Genomic DNA, 23,382 nt, shown 5'->3' on the forward strand with positions numbered 1-23,382 from the left:
TCCCTGCATCTTTGTGATAAACAGGTAAAAAAACAAACAAACATCATTTGGATGAGTTTCTCAGTATCATTTTAACAGTTTTAGGTTGAAATGCTAGTGTTAATATTTCCTTTGCACATCTGAAAAAGTAAAAGAAACTTTTATAAGCTGTACCACTTCTTATACCAATAGACACAAGCCAAAGAAAGAACTAGCTTCTGGTAGTCAAATCCTGTTCAGTACTTGCTCTATGTACGAGTGTGTAGAAATGAGGTAATTACAAAAAGAGAAGTCACATGCACAAGCTTTTATGAGACTCGATCGTCTTATTTAAGAAATTGTAGCCTCATATTTAGAGAAACCCTTTGCTCAAGTCAAGTTTCACTTGAATATTTCCCTTATATTTTATGAGGGATTTGATGGATTTATATCAAAAAACTGCCAGCAAATAAGGAAGAGGAACCAGGAGCATCAGGCAGCAGGTTCGTCCACGTAACACCACCTCTGCCTGTGTTCTGAGTTGGTGAATTATCTGGCAGTTGGTGATTTCTGAGATTTTCTTTAAATTTAGCTTGTGTTTTCTAGATTTACTCTTGATAATCTTGAGTGTTGCATTTATGCTGTAGTTAGTACTACAGTAATAAGAATATTAACAGAGAGAAACGGGAAAAGGTTTGTTTGTGTTCTAGAACAGACGTTGGAGATGTTTTTCAGGACGTCCAGTCATCAACTTACGAAACGTGACATCATTGGCTAAGCACGTTTTTAGACTCGAGCTATGGCTCAGCCACACTTTTCCTTCCTTTTTGTCAGTGCCGTCCTCTTGCCTAGGCAACAGAATGCCCCATTGTAAAAGGTAGCACAGAGACCCTGTTCTTTGCAGCTCTGGGTGGGAGGGAGTACAGAGAACGCTGGAGGGAGGAGGAGGTGAACAGAAGTGGTAGGAAGTGGAGAGGAGCTGAAAATAAATTAAGTTGGTGAAAAGGAAGTCGGGCTGCATCAACAGACTGTGAATACGTTATGGTTTACTCTTCAGATAAAGTTTTCCTACCTCTTTGCATATGAGTTGATCAGAGGCTTGATTGGCTTCAGAGGATTAAGTTCTTGGCAAGAAGAGTTGTTGCTATGGCTGATGCGTCTTGCTTCTCTTCACCCTCTGTAGGGGCGTTGAGAAAATCCTATGCTTCACCGAAAGATAATTGTGCAGGCATCCACCCAAATGTGGCTTGCAAAATCTGCATTTGTGCGAATCATTTTAATGTTGGTTGAAAACTGAACACTTTATTGTGTGCAACGTATTTCTAGTTCCTCTATTTAGAAATAGGAACTGCTATAGATCAGAGAAAAGAACAAGATTGACAACGTACCTTGTGGTCTCCAACTCGTTAGGGGAAACGCTCAACAGGAAATGAAATGTGTTAATTTCAATCTTCATACTGGTTAATGTCTTTAATTGGGTAAAGTGGGTTACTGCGATCATTCAGTTCTGACTGCCCTCACTTCCAGCCAAGTTACATTTAATCTGAAAACCAAAGCATACATCAAATATTTAAAGGAGTATTTCATCATTTATACGGGTCAAAAACCAAAAGATCCAGAAGACTATAGGTTGTGAGGAGAAATTCACAGCGTTCTCTTTAAATAGAAACTAAAATACAAATTCGTGGTGAAGAAATAAAATGCATTTCAGCATCTTCTTGATTCACGACTTTGGAAGAATTAAAGAGCTGACACCAGCCTGCATCTGAAACTTGTTAGAGCTCCCCCATCACAGAAACTGCTGAATACAGATTAACCTGTTTATTTGACATTAGTTACTAGAAAGTCTGGACATTGGTGTGACGGATCTTATGGGCCTTTCCAATGAAAAGAATGTTTGCCTTTTAAAATAAGTATTTATTAATAAGTGCTTACAGGTCAGTATTGCAATATTTCCAGACTCACAGATTGTCAGACAAAAATTTACTTAAAGGTCTTGCTTTGTGTAAAGTATATAAAGAAAGAATAAAGTACTGTCTGTGTTATGCTCTAAAGTGACTACAAGTCAAAATGAAATTTTCAGTCAAGCATGAGCCCAACTTCCTTTTTACATGAATGTCAAAAAACCCCATTTCACTAATTGAGGCTAAAGTGACCTTTTTTTTTTATTTTTCAACTGCAGTCTTAACTATCAACCAAATGCGTTTTTCCAATGCAGCAGTGTATTGAATGAGGTGATTGAGTTTTTGTCATCTTGTTTCTGATCAGATGGAAAAAGATAATTTAATTTTAAAGATCTTTTTTGTAACAGTTACTGAATGGAAAATATACAATGTTACTTACAGCTGACAAATTGATGTTTACTTGTCCACAGGTTGCATCTGGGGTGAGCTGAGGTACCAAAGTTGGCATTTTGCTTTGGACGTGGATTCATGGCATAGTGACCCTGCACTTTGCTGGAAAGGCGTTTGAAACAACCATGTGCCAATCAGAATCCAGTGCTACGGTTTTGGACTGGTTGGGTGTGATTCGGTTGGAAAGGTACACTGACGCGTTTCTGAGTGCCGGTTTACAGACAATGCAAGAATGTCAGCAACTTACACCAAATCAACTGGAGCACATGGGTATTACCCGACCAGGCCATCAGAAACGAATTCTAGCTAGCTTAAACAAAACCCAGAGTACGCAGGAACCTCCATCGGTTTCACCCGACAGAGAGCAACAAATGGTCAATATGAATCCCACATGGAGACCACAGCCTGTTCCAAGAGAATTAAAACCAGAAAGTGATGAAGGAGATGGAGAAACAAAGAGACCTGTTCCTAAGATACGAGACAAACCCCTTCCTAAGGAAAGACAATTGTACAAAACGCAAGAGAGCAGTAAGGAACACAGAGAACAAACAGGTCATGCCCGAAAAAATGCTGCACCTGGAGAAGGAGAACAAGAAGAAGGCAATGGAGAACTCGACAAAGAGCAGGTCAAGCCTCAACCGAAAGAAAGGACTAAGTTTCCTGCAAGTTGCCCAGTTGACTCTTGTCCCAACGTCAATTTACCCCCAGTACCTCCACGAATTACTCTCAACTCCCCTCCCCAGCGCTTCACGTCTCCTTTGTCCCCCTCCCTGCCGACTCCAGTTCCTGTCTCTCCAGGACTGGACAAATCCCCTGTAGCACAGCGCAGATGTTCAGCCCCACTTTTCTCTGTTAATTCTTCCGAAGTTTTGCCTGAAAACCCCCCTATCCAGGTTCCTCGAGCCAGGCCTCGGACTTTAGACATTCAACCTCCTGCTTGTTTGAGGAATGATGGAGATGACAAAGCTTCACCCATTTCACCCACCACCATCAGTAACAAAAATGCTCCACCTCTTCCTCCAAAAGCAGGAGTTGGACCTAAAAGCCCACCCCCGCTACCACAGCGGTTACTTGCAGAGTCCCCTGGAACGCAAAGGTGAGTTTGTTTTCCGGAACATCATAGATTTGTTGATGCAATGTAATCATTTGACAATTCAATATACCATTGACTGTCTTCAATGATGTTAACCATAATACTGCTATGTATAGTGTTTAAATAAAGGGATAAAGTTTGTGATAAGCAGGGTTGTTAGACATTTTCAGGGAAACTTAAAAGTTTGTCTTTGGTGTCTGTGAATAGAATTTTTTCATAGGTGAAGACCCACTCAGATACTAATTGTGTTTTTGTGGTTCTTAACATGTTCTTGTGGTATTTTTCTGATGATGGAGGACATATAAATTTAAAGAAAATTAAGTTTAAAGTTGCATTTCTTAGTATTTCTTTATTCAAATCATTGTGAAGCAGGAGCAGAAGAAATAAGGTTGCTCAACTGTACGGATGGATATCTCCAATTTCACTTGTCATTTTTGTTGCAGCTGTAATGTTAGGTTGGGGGTGTGAGGCACTTTAAGCGGAAACGTATGTAAACGGAGGTCTCATTTATGTGTGATGGGAAGGGTGGTGGAGTTGCTCTTTGCCAACAGTCCTGCCCAAAATTCAGATGCAAATTTCTTATGAACTACTGGAGCTCTGCAGAAACTGTCCTTCAAAACGGCACAGGTTTTTAAATTTTGGCTAGTATAATGAAATGCCCCTTGGAACATTTTTAGAATAAAGCAAAAGATAATCAGAGTAGATCTTTAAATTGTATCTCAAAATGGAAAATGATAAAACAGTTTTGTCAAACAAAAACTGACAGAACCGATGAACAAACAAAACAAATGGATATGAGTTCACTGCGTTGTTAGATGTGATCCAGGAGTTTTTGTGGTCTACACTGCCATCTATTGGTTAAACTGAGAACTACATCTGTTGTTTCACTCTGAAAAAAAGGTTCACTCATTGAGATGTGTTTTTGGACTTTTTTCAAACACCGCCTGAAAGTAAAATTAAAAACTTTATTAAAACTAAAGGACTGAACCTTGCTGATTGGACAACTGTAGCTGGAGTTTAGGCCTTTATTTTTGACAAATCAGCTTGGAGTACTTGTTAAAAGTGTGTTCCTGTTTTGTGGTTGCTGTCTTACCACTGAAGTGGGGTCCACCTCTCCTAAAATGTCACAGTATCCTCCCTTCATGTAAGAGTTTCTCCAAAGTGAAAGATCGTTAGTTATAGGGGATTTTTAAAAAAAAATTTGTGTGAAGTCATTTGTGAACACTGTTTGTTTCATGTGTTTCCTTGGGGTTTCACATTCACAAGTATTTGGTTTTGTTTAGGGCGGTGACATAATTGGTTGCACAGAAGACTACAAGTTTTTTTTTATCTGGTTGGTGAAACTTGAAGCCTTTATCAGGTGGTGGAGTTGTTATGAGTAACAAGCAAGTCATCAGTCTGTTTTTTAAAGGGAGAGGGAGAAAAGCAGTAAAATAAAAGTGAAAATTCACACAAAGCATTTGAAACCTGTCCTATTATAACTGCTTATAGCTGACACAGGGGGGAGGCGGAGTTTGTAATGGAGCAAAGAAGTAGGTTGTGACCAGGAACTACCCTCACGCATGTTGTCGGAACAATTTCATGCACTTTTGTTACTTTCTTGCTTCCTTGTTTGCATGTGTCGTTGCCTCCTCCCAACCTCTGGTCATTTTCTCCTGCTTCCCATGTGTGTGTCCTAGTGTGGGATTTTACAGCTCTTGGTGATTAAGGTCTTCTTTTGAACATGCCGGTACAGGTAATGCCGTTAATCAACACCATCTCTTCTCAGTTGTGCCATTGACTCTGCTCTTTCTTTCCCATGGCCCTGCCCTGTCTTTTTTCTGTAGCAGATTTTTGTTTTTTATGTGAGTAGAGCATTGAATGTTGTAACCAGTTTGTGTGATTAAAGAGGGGTGTTTTCTTTTGTGCTAGATCTTTACTTTTTATATACGTGACATTGGTATTAGTGAATTGCAAACGGATCTGAAAATAATGGAAAAAGTCAATCTTTGCTTTTCATTCCTTAAAAAAAGATTAAATTCAATAACAATGCATAAAGTAGTTGATTGACTTTGGTTTGATATTCTGCTTTATCCACATTCACCACAGGAGTTTTGAGTTAGCACATAGTCACTCTTGCTAGCTAGAAATTCTTCTGGTTTGTTGTTGCCCTGTTCAAATAGTAGATCTTTTCTTGAGATCTTCCTTTTTTTAAGATCACACACAAAAGTGGGGTAAAAGAAGCACTTATTGTTTATGCAGCCCATATTCAGGATTGGTCAGAAAAGATCAAGTTAAATATAGAGAGCCTGCAAACCTCTCACAGCACTCTTCCTCTGAGAAAAAGGGGGAACTGTGTCAACAGAGCAGTTTCCCGTCATTGTGGTTCATCTGTCGTTTTTTTAACAGGAGGCTCTTTGGGGTTAGGGATTATGTGTTTTGTTTAAAGGTGGTTGCATAAAAAATGCGAGAAAAGCATTTTTCAATTTCTCTGTCTGCTCAGGCATACTGCATCTAATGTGAGGGGCTAGTATTTTCATGATAACCACTTGGCACATCTGTTAGTCCAGTACAGACATACTGTTAATTTAAATCTTTGACAAGTGACAACGGTTGGTAGTTGAATGTCAGCTTTGTATGCAGTACAAACACTGTTCTCTGAGTTTAATGTTTCTTTAAAAGATCAAGTTTCCTAGATGATCTTTTTTCAAACTTAAACCTGAGCAGTTTTGGAAAAGTATTTTCACTTTAATGTTACATTTGACTACTTTAACAATAGTCGCACCATGTCCTTGAACAATTATTGAGGTGAGACTTTTTGCAACTGTAGTGGCTATAAAGAGGAACTTTCACAATACTGGACTTGAAGAACAGGATAATTTGGTCACCACTGAATTTACCCAAAACTTGAAAATAGACTGCTGAGTGTTGTATAAAAAAGTGTTGAATTCAGTATATTCATAACTGATACCAAACAATGTTTTAACATCAGAAAGTTAAATATATATTTGTTTTTTAAGACCCAAGCCGATGAAAATTGTGTTTTTAACCTGTTTTTGTGGCATTTTTCTCATGATAGAGGACATGCATAAAGAAAATTATTCTTAAATCTGTATTTCTGAGTATTTCATTTTTCCAATCGTGAAACGGGAGCAGACGAAAAAAAGCTTGTAAGTGTGGCGTTCAAGTTAATACGTCTAGTTGCATTCCGCTGTTCCGCTCCATTGCGATGTTGTAGACGGATGCATCCATTTACGTTTTCTCTTTCCTCGTCTGAGCTGGCATCTGGCTCAAAACTGCATGGGTAGATAGCTCCAGTGTTGCTCGCCATTTTTGTTGCACTGCTAATGTTAGCTTAGGGTTGTTGGGGGCTGTAAGCTAGAATGAGAGCTCAAAAACAGATAATTGATGGGGAAGGGGTGAGCTTACTCTTCACCAACAGTCCCACAACTCAGGGGCGAATTTCAAAGAAACTACTGCCGCTCTGCAGAATTATGTCCTAGAAAATGACACCAAAGATGAGTGGGACTTTAAGACGGTTGTGTTCAGCAGTAGGAAAGTTGGATTTGTAAAATTCATATACTAGACAAACAATGATATGTCTAAAAAAGATGCTCTCACAGTCAAAAGTGTGCAGTATTCTGATGATGTGCCCTTTAAAGCTTAAAACGACATGTGCCAGGTTTGCAGGATAACGAATTGATCTCTGCTCTGGCAAAGAAAGTCAGTTTCTACGGAGAGAGGTTTTCTATTGAACTGTGTTCTTCATGTTTTGCCTCTCTTATCTGCAATAACCAGCCTTTGGATAGAGATCGACATAATAGTAAAGTCAAACTTTATTCAGGATAACTCTTAACATAAAATACTAAGTGTGGCTCTCACTTTATCATTTTATTATGTTTAAACACTCTACGTAACACTCCGGCAGGCTCTTGACTACATTACCCAGAATGCTCTAACAATACATCAAGTGTCGTAGTTTACTAAAATCTAACTAAAACATTTGGACAGGTTTTTGAGCAGAGTATAACACAGAAAATTAGTTTCAGGTCAATAAACACAACCAGAAGGCATACATAAAGCACACTCAGTTATATTGCACACTGTTGATTTTTGATAAAACTGAAGGGTTTCAAGGTCACCTTAGTCTGATACAATATGGAATTTCTTTTTTTGCCCCTTTTATAAAAAGCTTTTTTTTAATGTTTGGGAGTTGAAGTACGTGAGGAAAAAATAGGTTGAAACATTTAATTTTCAGTTTTATATTTTAGTCCTTGCAGAGTATAGTTCTTGCAGCCAAAGCATGTGAGACATGCCTGTGCTTTTGTGACTTGTGACTGGCTGATGGGATGCCTCAACACCAACACCATCAAATGATTGAAGACAGAATCTTTAATGTTACATTACAGAAACATTTGGTTTGCAGAGTGTAAACATGTAACCATAAAAGCTTAAGATGTATTCTTGACTCAAGACTTCAATAAAACTCAGGAGTTTGAGTTTTAAAGTTGTAAAAAAAAATCACAAATCAACTATTTAAACTAAGTTCAAATATGCAGGTGGGTGATAACTTTTGCTTCATGCACTACCAATCTTTAAATCATCTTCTGGCTTGACATGTTAAGCATCAGCGTAGACCAAGCGTTCAAACCCAAATGTCTCAGATGGGGGATGTGGAGATAGAAGAGCTTTGTTTTATGCTTGATTGTTGATTAGTTTAATAAACTGTTTGAGATCACCCTGATAGGTAACAATTGCTTAGTGTTGAAGTAAAAAAGTCATGAGTCATAGGAAGATGTCAGTGGGACAAACTATTTTGATTCCACTCAGATTAGGAGCTCATAAAATTGTTATCTCAAGGTTAAACTGTTAATTGTCACTGTATTACTCTATTTTAAGGATGGTTTGCAAATGTAGGCACAGCTGTTTATGCTAGTGAGCATAAACCGTATCATGCTTTTAAGCATAATAGTAATTATGCTTGGAAAAGACCGTATGGTGCATTTTCCTCACAGATGTTTTCAGGTTTTCTAGTTATATCACAGTTCGTTGACAAAGATCATAAAACATGTCTAGTTGAACCAAAGGGGTTTGTTTTGGGGGTCAAACCACCGTTTTGGTTCCTGAGATACAGCTGTGCCTGCAGCTCATTGTTTTATATAGTCATAACGAGTGTTGTACAAGATACTTTCAAAAGGTAAAAACACAGATTATTTATTATTATTGTTCAAATGTAATCCCTGACCCCAACTCAGTACTCTTTGCAAAACTGTAATTCATTGCATGAGTCTTAGAATATTTAAGTTACTTTTTTTTGTTGCAAAAGTAGAAGATTAATTATGTAACAAATGTACCACAAAATATTTCTGGTTTGTATGAAATGGGATTGCTACATGGTGGTGTAGTTGTTGGGGCTCTCACCTAACATCAAGAAGGTCCTGGTTCAAATCCCTGCTGGGACCTTCCTGTGAGGGGTTTGCATGTTCTTCAGTACATGCATTGGCTTTCTCTGGGCATGGTGGTTTCCTCGCACAATCTAAAAACATTCTTCATAAGGTTGATTGGTATCTTTAAAGGTATCTCTAAATTGCCCCAATGTGCATGTGGCCTTGCAATGGACTGGTGACCTATTTAGGGTGTTCTCTGCCTTCGACCAACAAAAGCTGGGTTGGGATTCTGCAGGTTCAGAAGATATATGGATGGATTGTTGAAGGGTGATATACAGAAATAATGACTCCTAATCTATCTTTGATAAAATGAAAACAATGACAGCACAATTGGAGAAGAAACCCTCCACAATAGTTAGTTTTGGCCATAAAACAAACAAAAGCTTCACAAGAAAAGCATCTTAAAATGACTTCATTTTAAGTCATTTTGAAAAATGAAAAAATATCTCGGGGGGGGGGGGGAGAGAATCATTTTTACACATTTTTGTACATTTTAGCATGTGCTTGGGGGATATTTTGATGATAAAGAACATATACTGTATTAAAAAATGAAGCTTAAATTGGCATTTTGGAGTTTTTATTCAAATCGTTGCGAATCAGGGGCAGAAACACAAAAAATACTGTAGGAAAAAGCTTGTAGGTGTGCCATAGAATCCACGATGGCAAGCCACAAACTGGCTGCTCTGCTCCGTTGTGGTGCATCCACTTGTAGACGACTAGATCCATGCACATCTTCATTTTCCTCATCTGAGCTGGCATCAGGCTCAAAACAGCTGGATAGCTTCAGCATTTTTGTTGCAGCAATAGTGTTAGGTTGTGAGTGTGAGGGCCCCCCGGGGGAGAGTGTAAACAAAGGGAAATGGGGGCAGGCCTACTTCAAGCCAAAGTTAAACTGTTGTTAAACACAAGTTTCTGGACATGTAATGAGTATAACATTAAAGTAGCAAAGTATTTTTCTTGTAAAACTACGGCACATAGTAATATGTTACTGTTATGCATTACTTTTGTACTACTCCTAACACTGTTCATAAGTACTCAATGCAAACATGAGAAAACTGCAGCTTTTGAGTTACAATTTTTTCTTAAATTTTTGGAGCAAACGATATGCCATTTCAGGTCAGAGACTGTGTGTGTGTGGTTTGTGTTTTGCACTACATGTCTGCTAGTAAAATGACATTTGCAGACAGTTGTCTTTTTGTTCTGGTTCTATGAGAAATGTATCTCTTAGGGTTATGGCACATTTGGAAACCGTTTGAACTGAAGAGCGCTAGTTTTACTTTTTACTAAGAAATAGAGTTGAAGTAAATGCATTGCTTGGTTTGATACAACGCAAGTGGTGGCCAGTATGACACAAAAAACGACTAAAGTAAATTATGCAGATTAATATGTGGTTAACTGAATGTTGTGCCACTGTGGTACAGTGTACATGTCACTCTGAAACCAGCAGGAAGTGACCATTTAAGAAAAAAAAAACAAACAGCTACCACTATTGTTTCTACGATGATGCACACTATACAGGTGATGGCTGAGAGGATAAAAAAACTAGGCTCAAGTAATCTGTGGATTGGTATGAACCTCTACCAAGATGCGCATTGTTTTTGCTGGTGCATAACTAGGACTCACGTTTTATTTAAAAAGTTTGAAGTTTTTGTCATCATGCCCTTCTCATTTTTTTTCCACCAGCTCACCACCCATAAAAACAGGAACTGATGAAATACCCAGAGACCAACCTCCACAAATCCCACTTCGAAGCAAGACACCCCAAATACAGGAGAACAACACGCTGCCCCCTCAGGCTGACCCCCAGCCAGCTGTCCCAGCCAGGAGGATTCCCCAACTTCCCAGTGAGTTATTATAAAATGTTAAATCAGCAAAGGGATCAAAATGTTTCTGCTACTTATATTTGTTTTGCATGGAAAACAAATTACAGAAGTATGCCTGACATAAATGAGTCGCTGTTTTAAAAATAAAAAAGCAGATGCTGTCAATACTGACATGTAAAACAGATTTTTCCGTTTTGCTTACGCATGGGGTAGATTTGCAAAAAGAAATGTTCTTTTTGACTGTTTGCGCTGAAATAAATGCTGAAGATTTCCTTTTCGCTTATACAGTCAGGACCATAAATATTTGGACAGAGACACATTCTTAGAATTTAGTTTCTGTACATTACCACAGTGAATTTTAAATAAATCGACTTAGATGCCATTGAAGTGCAGACTTTCAGCTTTTATTCCATGGGTTGAACAAAAAGATTGTATAAAAATGTGAAAAACTAAATTATTTTTAAACACAATCGCTTCATTTCTTGGGCTCGTAAGTAATTGGACAATTGACTTCCATGCTATTGCCTGGGCAGGTGTGGGCAATTCCATTGGTATGCCATTATGAGTGAAGCAGATAAAAGGCCTGGAGTTGATTAGAGGACTCGTGCTTGCATTTTAAAGATTTTGCTGTGAACAGACAACATGCGGTCAAAGGAGCTCTCCATGCAGGTGACAGGAGCCATCATTAAGCTGAGAAAACAGAAGAAAAACATGCGAGAAATTGTTACGGTATTAGGAGTGGCAAAATCAACAGTTTGGGACATACTGAGAAAGAAAGGAAGCACTGGTGAACTCAGCAATGCAAACAGTACTGGACGTCCTCGGAAGACAACAGTGGTGGATGATCACAGAATAATTTCCATGGTGAAGGGGAACCCGTTCACAACAGCCAACCAAGTGAATAACACTCGCCAGGAGGTAGGCGTATCAATATCCAAGTCTACCATAAAAAGAAGATTGCATGAAAGTAGATACAGAGGGTACACTGCAAGATGCAAGCCACTTATAAGCCTCAAGAATAGGAAGGCTAGATTGGACTTTGCTAAAAAGCATCTAAAAAAGCCAGTACAATTCTGGAAAAACATTCTTTGGACAGATGAAAACAAAAGCAACCTCTACCAGAATGATGGCAAGAGAAAAGTATGGAGAAGGCGTGGAGGAGCTCATGATCCAAAGCACACTACATCATCAGTAAAACACTGTGGAGGCAGTGTGATGGTCTGGGCGTGCATTGCTGCTAGTGGCACAGGGACACTTGTTTTTTGTTGATGACGTGACACAGGACAGAAGCAGCCCAATGAATTCTGAGATGTTCATAGACATACCGTCTGCACAGATCCAGGTGAATACAGCCAAACTGATTGGGCGGCGTTTCATAATACAGATGGACAATGACCCAAAACATACAGCCAAAGGAACAACAAAGAAGTGGAATATTCTTGAATGGCCAAGTCAGTCACCTGATCTTAACCCAATTGAGCATGCATTTCACTTGTTGAAGACTAAACTTCAGACAGAAAGGCCCACAAACAAACAGCAACTGAAAGCCGCTGCAGTAATGGCCTGGCAGAGCATTCAGAAGGAGAAAACCCAGCATCTGGTGATGTCCATGAATTGAAGACTTCAGGCTGTCATTGCCAACAAAGGGTTATCAACCAAATATTAGTAATGACCATTTTTGTAGTAGGTTTAAGGGCTGTCATCTGGACTTAGTTTTTAAAGTTAGAAGAGGTCTCACCTCTTATCCAAGAGGCTTTGTCAATTCTGAATTAGCTGGTAAAAGAGCTGTTATATATGCGCTCATGGGGGAGGAGTCAGTTAGCCTACATGGTTTCGGGTTGTTCGGAGTCCTTTGTCTTCAGCTGGAGGTTGGGGAGCCAGTGACTCCCTCCCCAAACTGGTCACCTCTTTCAGCTGTTAATGACTCAGGTGGAATTGGTTTGGTTTGGTTTGGGTTTCAGAACATTGCCGTAGATGGATGGAAGAATAAACCTAAGACCACCATTCTTATTAAGAGAAGGTTTATCCTTCTTGACAAAGATGGCTTCTTTCACTCCTCGCTCAAACCATCCTTTCTCTCTGGCTGGAATTCGGACTTCACTGTCCTCGAACGAGTGGTTTGTGGCCTTCAGGTGGAGGTGCACTGCAGACTCAGGTCCACTTGGGTTGGCTCTGCGATGTTGGTAAAGCCGCTTGTGTAGAGGTTGTTTGGTTCCTCCTATATACTGTTCATTGCAGTTCTCTTTGCAGTGGATAGAGTACACAACATTACTCTGTTTGTAGCTAGGAATTTTGTCCTTTGGATGAACTAGTTTTTGTCTGAGAGTATTAACTGGTTTGAGATGAACTGGGATGTTATGTTGCCTGAAAAACCTTTTTAGTTTTTCAGACAAGCCTGAGATATAAGGAATTGAAATACTGTTCCCTTTCGGCTCTTGTTCCTTCTTGTCTTGTTTTCTTGTATGTTGGTGAATGCCCAGTTGGGATATCCACAGGCTTGGAGGGCTTGACGGATATGTTGCTCTTCTTTCTTCTTTCCTGTTCCTGGATTTTGATCTTGACCCAAGTGTCGTCCGCAAATCTGAACCAGTGGCTTGGAGAATCACCTGGGAACGAGTCCAGGGCTCTTTTCTCAACTTCTTCAATGTACAAGTTGGCCACAATGGATGAGATCGGAGAGCCCATAGCACAGCCGTGCCTCTGTCTGTAGAAGTTTCCCTTAAATTGGAAATATGTGGAGTTGAGGCACACTTCCAGCAGTTCGCAGATGTGGTCTTGTCATATTTGTTCTATCTTGTAACTTGGAGTCCTGGGGTAATCTCTTCCTCACTGAAATCACTGCCTCGGTGGTGGGAATGCAGGTGGAGAGGGAAGTTACATCATAAGACACCATTGTTTCATCAGAATCCAGCTGAAGATGTTTGACTTTGTTTGCAAAATCTTGTGAATTCCTGACGTGATGCTCTGTATTGCCAACCAGAGGGGCCAAAATAGTAGCCAGGTGTTTAGCCATGTTGTAAGTGATGGAGTCAATGCTGCTGACAATGGGTCTCAGTGGTATTCCTTCCTTGTAGATTTTTGGGAGGCCATATATGCAGGGAATGGCATTACCCAGGTACAGTCTGTAATATAGTGGTTTGTCGATGACTTGATCTCTCTCCAGTATTTGTAGGCAGTCAATAACCTTTTTCTTGTAGCCGCTGGTTGGGTCTCTTCTCAGTGCTTCATATGTGGTGGTGTCACTGAGTAGGTGGTTAACTTTGGCTTAATAGTCCACCGCATTCAGGATCACAGTACATCTCCCCTTATCCGCTTGTAAAATGTTGATACTGTGGTCCTTCTCCAGAGCTGTCAAGGCCTTTCTTTCATCTGAGGAAAGATTGGAAGGTGCTGGTTTGGCACTGGACAGCGCAGCCGAAATTCTGAGCTTTAATTCTTCAGCTTGAGATCCAGTCAATTTGTTCCTCTTTATGGCTGTTTCTGTAGCTGTGATGAGGTTTACCACGGGGATATGATTGGGTGTAAATGAGAAATTCAGCCCCTCGGATAGTACCTCTTTCTCCGTTTGAATCAGCTCGCGGTCAGAAATATTCTTAGTCCACCTCTCTCTGTCAATCAGTGCTTTGGTGCGGTGTCCTCTACTCTCCCTGTTGAGCCTGTCCTTAAGGATCTGTTGTTGATTTGTGAGAATCTGAAATTTCTTGATTTGCCGTTGCTTGCTTTTATTGTGTTATGCCAGTTGTGCCGTCTGGGTGAAACCGACAATTTTCTGAAAAACTTCTTCAGTAACAGTTGCGGCCAAATTGTCCTTTAGATTCTTCATTTCACCTTTAGATTCTTCATTTAACCTTTCAGGTTGTTGATGATGAAATACGTCTGTCTGATCCTGTCCTTTTAAAAATTGGGTTCTGGCTCTGTGGATGATGTTCTCAGCTCGGTGTCCTTTAACCCCTTTGCCCATCTGTAGGCTCTTGGGGATCACGTTGCTTTGTCTGCATCTCATGTTGAACCTCAGGGGGTCCTTGTAGTTTCATAGCTTTCTTTTCCAATTCACGTACCAGCTGAAGGGCATCGTTCCCAAAATTAGAAGAAATATGTCTATGAAGACCATTTTGTTTTCAGTTATTTCATTTGTCCAATTACTTACGAGCCCATGAAATGAAGGGATTGTGTTTTTAAAATACTTTAGTTTATTTTTATGCAATTTTTTTTGTTCAACCCATGGAATAAAAGCTAAAAGTCTGCAATTCAGTGGCTTATGAGTTGTTTTATTTAAAATTCACTGTGGTAATGTACAGAAACCAAATTACAAAAAAATGTGTCTGTCCAAATATTTATGGTCCTGACTGTAGGATTGTTTGAAATTGAAATATTTTGCGATTTCTGTTAATTCTGGTAAGAATTGGCTCAAAAGTCATTTACTGTTCATTAATTCCACCATCAAATTGTCTAAAAGTGTTTTAACACAACTTCTGAAATATTTCAAAAAGAGCAGTCTGAACATCCCACTGGGCGGAGGCCCCGGGGAAGACCCAGGACAGGTTGGAGAGACTATGTCTGTCGGCTGGCCTGGGAACGCCTCGGGGTCCCCCAGAGGAGCTACAGGAAGTGGCTTGAGCGAGGGAAGTCTGGGCATCTCTTCTTAGACTGCTGCCCCCGCAACCTGGTCTCGGATAAGGGCAGAAGGATTTGATTGAATGATGGAAGTCTGAACTTAAATTCAGTTCAACTTTTGGCCCACTTTATGCTTTTTTTTCTCCTTTTAATCTTCTTTAGCTAAAGGATTTCCCCCATTTTTTACCCACAGATTTGGGTAGATATAGGGTAGATATGGGGTGCCTATGGGTAAAGAAATCCAACTAGTATAGGACCTGCAGATGGGAAAAACATCAAAGACGTAGACCTCTTGATCGCGTAGAGCGTAAATGTCCATGCACATTTTTTTATATGGGCATGCTGTGGATGACAGGTTGTGGTGAAAACGTATACAACAAGGATGAGTAAGGGTGAAGTTGGTGAGATGTGAGATTTCAAATTTTAAATTTCTTTCCAACGTCCCATAAATCCTGCAAACTATTCAAAGAGCGCTGTGATAGGTGCGTGCTCCTTGCGGGGTCTTTGCATGCAGCCTGACTGTTAGAAATGAGGAAATTAGACAGACCGTAGTTTGTGTGGGCATCCTACGGGCACTTGTGTATGACTTGCACACCTGGTGTGTGCGGCATTCGTGTGGTCAGTAGGGAGCTAGTACAGGGAGTCTCTTAGTCTTAGTCACACGCACCTATACAGGGGATCGACCCATATGGGTGCAGCGAGTTTAGGGGTTGTCCAGGCCCGTAGAGGGTCTGCATCTTAAAGAGAGTGCAGGTGTTGCAGTTTCCTTGTGGCTCCCGCGGCTTCCTGGTAAGTGGTAACTGTATTGGGAAGTATTTCTAAGGCTAATGGTAGTTACACATACTTATGATGAATGGGTGATGCTGTTGTACGATGCTTTACGCATTGGATGTGCACCTGCAGGGCTCCAGACTAACTTTTTTCACTAGGAGCACTGTGGCCCCTAACTGAAAATTCTAGGGGCACAACCAGAAAATTTAGGGGCGCATGCCGTAAATCAACATGCCAACCGAATCTATTAATTTCCACTGTATTACTAATAAATACTTTAATAATAGATGCAGAAATTAAAATGTGCTGTTTCAAATTCAGTGTCACATTTTATTCTGCACTTTTGAAGATGCAACAACATGTAAACTGACAGCACCATCGCTGTCATAACAGTACAAATAGTAAAGAAAACAGATGGAAATTTATCTTGGTGACACCAAATATGTGCAGCCAAGATGCACAATAACCGTGTTTGAGATCACCCAGGTGAACTCAACGCTGCGCAGATCACCTGGTGTGTGACATATATTTTTGTTTTTGCTCCAACATCAACTGTCAATCATCACAAAAATATCGCAAGAAAGGGGTGGGAGCAAAGGGGCAAACCTACCCGGACACAGCTGGAAACTGAACTGACTGAAAGCTGCCCTGCAGACTACAAAACAATGCATTATGGGACATGTGTCCTGATGGTTTTTGTAGTTGAGTGATTAATTAAAATAATTTTAAATACCAATTCATTAAAAAAATGCTACATACATTACAAAACATTAAAATAATCATAAAATATAAAATAACACAGATCACACTAAGGGGGAGAAGAATATTAAAACTAAATTGAATGTTAAGGACAACTCCAACTGTTGTCCTTCAGTCTTGCTGCAGATTCGCCTTCATCTCACAGTCTCTCTCCCCCCCCCCCCCCCCCCCCCGGGCCTGGTCTCCCCAACGATCCAGGCGAGGTGCCGTTTGCTCGAGCGTGTTTAAAGTTCAAGCCCCGTCAGCTGTCACACATGTAGGTGTGGGACATTTATTCTCCTCAGCTGACCCGACTCCCGCGGGACGGGAGCGGAGTGCTGCCGTAACCCGTTTGATTTGCCGCCGTAACCAAAACCTAAACCTTCCTCCGGGTTTGTGTGACCCAGAGAAAAGTTCAGCACGGACTGCATGTATTTAGAAAATTACGAGTGAATAGATACGTTCTAAAAAGGAAAGTAAGGAACCCCCAAGAGTCATTAACCCCACTGTGATTGGTTGGTCATCTCCGTGCACGACGATGAAAAAGTGTCATTCATTAAAACTGGAGGCCTGCATTAACATTAAACTTTCATATTAAGATGGGGGCCGCAAAATATCATCTTGAGACCGCAAATACAGCCCGCGGGCCGCGAGTTTGAGACCCCTGCTGTTGTTCTGTCACTGGTACACTAGCCGCAAGTCGGAAGAATGAATCAATAGTTCGCTCGCTCTCATAGCTCAGACGCACATATCAGGTTGTGATGATATTTGTCACCGTTTCCTTCCCACAGATGTTTACGCGCGCTCGATTATCTCGAGGCCCCGCCCCCTCCACGCATTTTAGCCACTTACAGTGGCTTTCCCTTTCTTTTCACACGCAGTGGCCGACTCACAGACGGACATCACGCGAGTGTGTGCTCGCGTTTCATGAGTATGTGCGCGAGTGTGTGTGTCTGCCTCCGTGCGTGTGCGCTCGCGTCTCATTGATTATTTCATTGCTCATTGATGTGCCCCTTCCACGTTTAATGTATAAAAAATACGGAGGGTGGGTCAGGCAAATTTACTGGTCGCACATGTGCGACTGGATGTAAAATTCAGTCGCACACTCTTAAATTTTGGTCGCAAAATGCGACCAATTGGTCGCAGTCTGGAGCCCTGACCTGATTCGTAAGTGCCCATTAGATGCCTGGACGGCCACACAAAATATGCACTGATTGTCACCCGCATACAGCCTGTATCCACCCAAAAGGGCAGTTGTGACAGATGTCTCTTAAGGTGGCCATAAGAGTCTCAAGAGAACTGCAAGACACACCTATGATCACATTAAGATGTGACAGTTCCTCTTTATGATTCTCCACATGCCCGGACAATCGACAAACCTACAACACCCCGGTCAACCCCCAATGGCACAAAGTCTTTATCTTTCTCAACTATCAGCTTGTTTTGAAAGTTGATATATGTTGGGTAATAGCATTTGGAGTACAGAAGTTTTAGATAAAAATATACATTTTTTTCTTCATGAATTCCTTTTCGAGTGTGGTGGTGGGGGGTTCTCAGATCCAGTTATGCTTCCAGCATCATATTTTTAATGTTCCAGCATTATGGAGTCTTAAGAGATTCATCATTTCAAATCCATTTACTCATAAAATTCCACACAGTTTTCCCGTATTTCATTTTGTAATTTTGCTCAGAACTTAGTTAAGATCCATGTTTTTACTTCCCCTTTTCATCTGTTCTTTTTGATTACTAAGACTCATCGGAATACAAAATGCTAAAGGTTAGAAAGCTTTAGCATTTGATAAAGTATTTAACCTGAAGAACTAATTGTAGTAGAAAGAGGCAAAAGATTTGGCAGCTCTTTGTTACTGCCAGTCACTCAGGTTGAGTTTGGGAGGGTTTGTGTGCCAAAAAGAAAACCCCATAAAGCCCGGCCACTGCCAGTGTGCAGATCGTTTACTGGTTTGACAACAGCGGATGCTTGTTGCGGAAAATATTTCTGCTATTTTACATAACACAAAGAGTAAAAATGTACTGTCTTAAAAAAATCTACTGAGTCAAATGTCCTGAATACTTATTAACCTGACTGAAAACCTGTTTAACTGCTAACAGTTTAGTTCATTTTTCTAGAACCATTAGGCTGAGGTTCAGGCTTATGTCTGTCATTTTAATGACCTTAATATTTGAATCATCTGTTAGTCATTTTTCAAATTAAACAGGGGACATTGTGAATGATGGTTAAAATTGTTATTCTCAGGTTTTAGGAAATACTTTTAGACGGGATCACTAGTAAAAGATCCTGCTCATGCTAGAAGGCATACATGTTGTTTGAATGATTTTATCCTTGCCACAAGTCGACTCATTTGAAGTTCTCCTGTTCATCCTCTCCCAGGCTCGGACTCTGATGAAAATACTTCTGATGAGTACGAGAGGCCAGACTTCATCCGCAGTGTTCAAAGGAACATGGCAGGCAAGGCAAGAAGATTTCCCATGTTTTTATCCTACGATCTTCCATTTTCTCTTCTCTCGCTGTGCAGCTTGACGGGATTTGTCCTTTCTTTGTTGGAATAGAGCTCTTCCCAACAATTGTCTAGCGGCTTTTGCAGCGACGACGAGATGCTGGATTATGACGAGTACGTATTGAACAAAAAAAAATTTAAACTACATACAGCACTTCTAAAAATGTAGGTATATGTTTGTTTAATTTTGAAATCAATAGATAATATTTTTATTTTCAGCAGTTTGAAAAATTTACGAGTTACACATAGATCTACAGACATAAACTCCAGTTACAACTTCAGACCTGAATATTCTACCTAGATGAATCCACCAATCCATGTGCCAGCTCTCACCAGCCAATTACATCATAAAATATTACACAGGGTAATCTAGATTTATCGTTATTTGTTTTTTTCTGAGTCAATTCTGTTTTCTAAAACCTGAGTTTAATTTCTACTGTCATAATGCAAAACACACCATCATGGTGACTGTGGTGGAGTGATTACAAAAAATTGGTTTGTTTTGCATGCTGCACTATATTGTATTATATGTTGTTGATTTTAGCCTCTTCTTAGTCTAAGTAAGAGCAATGGAGTACATTTTGGAAAGCTTTAAGGGAGAAAGTTCTAGATGTATGTAGTTCTCTATTCTATTCTAATGTTCTCTACTCTAATTCTATTCTAATTTTGAGATCAGTTTAACTAAATTCTCAAACAATTCACGATTCACTTTGTTGAACAAAATGTTTTTGGTAATTTGAGTTAATTTCCCGCCATTAGCTTCTGTCTGCAGATTTGTGTGTGAACTCGTAGTAAAGGAAACCCTCGTGTGTTTTCATGAGCGGTTTTGAGGACATGAAAAATATTTCAGGAGACGGGAAATGTTTTTGCAACTGTGCAAAAGCATTTTTACAGTTGTAAATATTTTAATAAACACTCAGATGCATTCTATAGACACAAATCTGTTTTCCTGCTGATTCAAAAGCACATTATAGTCCTCCACACACACATTTTTTTTAGATGCACATTTATTTATTAAGTTAAATATATTTACACATGGGGATCATGTAACTCCTGGAAAATTGCTGAATAGAGGCATCATCCCTACTATTGCTGTATGAAGAAAAGTGGATGAAATGGTGTAATAAAGCCTGTCGGGGCAGTATTATGAGCTGGTATATATTCAGGTGATCTGTTTTATAAAACAGACCAAACAGACGTGTGAAAATCTACTAGAAAACACATAAAAAATAGTTTGATTATGAATTATTAACATAAAGCATAAATAATCCATAGTAATAAAAAACAAGGAGAAAACATTGAACAGGTAAGCATAGAGGAAAAGCTGAAAGAGAAACCAGCCCAACTTTCTATAATATATCACAGTACCAGAATCAAATACAAAAAACAGCAAATCGTAACAAAATACACCACGAAAGAGAACTGACATTTAAGTCTTTAAACAAAGTTTGAAAGCCAACAAACCAGAACACATCATTTCTTCCTCACAAAGATGAACTTGAACACAAACCAGACCACTATACTGTTTTGCTGCAGTTTTACAGAAAATCTTAGCTTATATTTTGAATAAATGTCAATATAGTGACTGATATGAGTTACATTTGAAATGTTTTTTGTGTATGGTTGTTGTCAATAATTGAAAAAATAAATAAATAAATAAAGTAAATTGACTTAATGTGTTGATATTTGCATGTTTTTTCTTCAAGTTCTTCTCTCGGGGGAGATTTGGGCAGTCATAAAGAAAGTTTCTACTCTGTTATCACGAGGGAGGACATCTCCCAGCAATCCAATGTCATCAGGAAGGGCTGGCTGAGCAAGAATCCACCACAGGGGTAAAGGTGCTCAGCTAAAAGCTAATCATTAGGCAGGAAGTCGACATCCTATTCTGAAAGGTTTTCTCTCTTCTCTTCATCTCAGGGCTCTTTACTACCAGAGGCGATGGGTTAGGCTGGACTCTGATTATCTAAGATACTTTGACCTTGAAAAGGTAACAATAACCATTAGGAAAGATTAATAACATGCCATTTATTCAAGGTATTCAGTACAAGTTTAAGCCCACAGCGGCAGTACATTATAGTAAACTTTACTCGATTGTTTTGTTAAAATGACTACGTTTTTTTGTTGCTTCCTGTAGGCTGTGTATTCCAAGGGAATAATCTCAACTGCGTTTATCACTAAAGTGACTGCGGTGGGGGACCTGAAGTTTGAGGTTGTCACGAGCAATCGAACATTCATCTTTAAAGCTGAAAACGAAGGTCTGTTGAATTTTGTATTTATTTTGTATTTTTATTTTTTTGGTCTGCTCACCTTTTCAGAAACATGGGACTGGTTGTAGTGAATGTCGGTTCTGCCCTGCAAAAAAAAAGACCCCTTAGAAATAAGTCAAAAATTCCTACCCCATTGGGAGATTTTCTTTTTAAAACCAAAAAAAAAATCTGCCAATGTGGTAAGAGAAATGATGGTCTAGCCAACATTTCTTAATTTAGGAAAAATAAAAATCTTGTCCATAAGACAGGTTTTCTCAAACTAAGCTTGAAAAACCTTTGATTAAATTATTTTTCTTGCAAAGCAGAAAATGAGATGTTTTTTCTTAAGGGTATTCTTTAGTGTCTTGAGATTCAGTTTTTCTAAAAGCATCTTTATGTTGTTTCAGATGATAGAAATGAGTGGGTGACTGCACTGGAGGAGTGCACTAGGGGGCGCCGTCGCAGCAGTCTGACAAGCCCCCTCTTGTCAGACCACAAGGGGTATCTGGAACTCAGAGGAATACGCTCCAAACTTTACACTGTTGTTTCCTCAGACAAAGTCTTCCTCTACAAAAATATTGATGTAAGAAATCTTTAAGGAGAACCAAGAAACATGATAATTACATCTGGATGTTGATCAGATAGATTCCTTTTTTAAAATTGATTTTCTTTCTTCAGGATTATGTAATTGGAGTTGGTATCACATCCATTGAAATGAACGTCGGAAGTGTTAAAGAAACAGATCGCCGCAGCTTCGATCTCATCACACCCTATCGTGTTTTCAGGTTTGTGAATGCAGTTCTGTATAAAAGCCTTCTGTTCACACAGAAGATGCCTAAAACTTACCTTTACTGAATGGGGTTTTACAATCTACCTGCTTCCAACATAACAGTCGCTTCAATAAACAGTTTGGTTCATATTTTCACAAAGGTTTGACAGTGTTTTCATGTCTTTGGTGCCGTAATACTTGGAGACGCTTTGACTCATCTAGTGGACAACTCGCCCTCATCTGCTCAGAAAGTAAAACAAACAAAAGTTTGTCATTTTGTATGAGAAGATGGGGGGTGGGGGGGCGTGCAAGTGTGCACAAGCGTGTTGGTCTTGTGGCTGACGGATGCAGTGCAGAGGCTCAGCATGACAGGATGGGGAACTGTGAAGAGGCTTGAGTGTCTTTTCAGATGCCGTGTTCTGACTGTGTGAAACAATGTTTAGCTTTTGTTTGATTTTAAACATCTGACTTTCATTTGCATATGTATCTATCTTTCTTATGCTAACTTTTACGGTAAAGAAAATCTTTTATGTTGGATATATCTTTAAAGAACCACTCCAATAAAAGCGTACCCGGTGGTCTTTTAATTATGTTTATGCCGTTTTGAGCCAAACTTAAAATTAAGGTTGTCATTTTCTTTTACATAGTTTTTGCAAAGTTGTTGTAGTTTATTACAAATTCACCTCAGAGGTTTGGGCAGGAGGGTTGGTGTGGAGTAAGCCCAACCCCATTACCCATCATCCATCTTTTTAATCTGCTCACACTAGCGTTTCAGCCCCTAACATCCCCCCAAAAAATGGCGAGCAATATTGAAGCTACTAAACCAGTTTAGAACCAGTTGGCAGCTCAGACGAGGAAAACAACAATGTTATGGATCCATTTGTCTGCAAGGAGATGGATCACAATGTGCAGCAGTGAACAGTGGGCCTCCCAGCGAATTTTCGATGTCACAAAAAAGCTTCGGCAACCCCTTGACCCTGAAAGGGTGATGGTAGGTTTAGAAAACAGATGGATGGACAAATAGACTCTCTTTCTGTATAAATTTCCTCCATAAGCAGAAAAGTGCCACAACAT

The 23,382-nt window shown here is 39.7% G+C and overlaps 1 protein-coding gene across 4 annotated transcripts in view; it reads left to right on the forward strand.

Annotated features, from left to right (window-relative positions):
* arap1 (ArfGAP with RhoGAP domain, ankyrin repeat and PH domain 1) overlaps nt 1-23,382 on the forward strand; it is a 62,796-nt gene that overhangs the window by 5,543 nt on the left and 33,871 nt on the right. For 2 of the 4 annotated variants that reach the window (XM_004075811.4, XM_020708392.2), the window contains exons 2-10: nt 2,333-3,408; nt 10,515-10,675; nt 19,167-19,249; nt 19,346-19,407; nt 21,000-21,125; nt 21,211-21,280; nt 21,428-21,548; nt 21,947-22,122; nt 22,218-22,324. In XM_004075811.4, coding sequence (XP_004075859.2) covers nt 2,438-3,408; nt 10,515-10,675; nt 19,167-19,249; nt 19,346-19,407; nt 21,000-21,125; nt 21,211-21,280; nt 21,428-21,548; nt 21,947-22,122; nt 22,218-22,324 — 1,877 coding nt within the window. In that variant the 5' untranslated portion in view covers nt 2,333-2,437. Of the gene's footprint in view, nt 1-442; nt 462-2,332; nt 3,409-4,980; nt 5,141-10,514; nt 10,676-19,166; nt 19,250-19,345; nt 19,408-20,999; nt 21,126-21,210; nt 21,281-21,427; nt 21,549-21,946; nt 22,123-22,217; nt 22,325-23,382 lie in introns of those variants that run through there. The other 2 variants (XM_020708391.2, XM_020708393.2) reach the window with 2 other exon arrangements.

This window comes from Oryzias latipes, chromosome 13, assembly GCF_002234675.1.
Source record: "Oryzias latipes chromosome 13, ASM223467v1".
Classification (NCBI taxonomy): Eukaryota; Metazoa; Chordata; class Actinopteri; order Beloniformes; family Adrianichthyidae; genus Oryzias; species Oryzias latipes.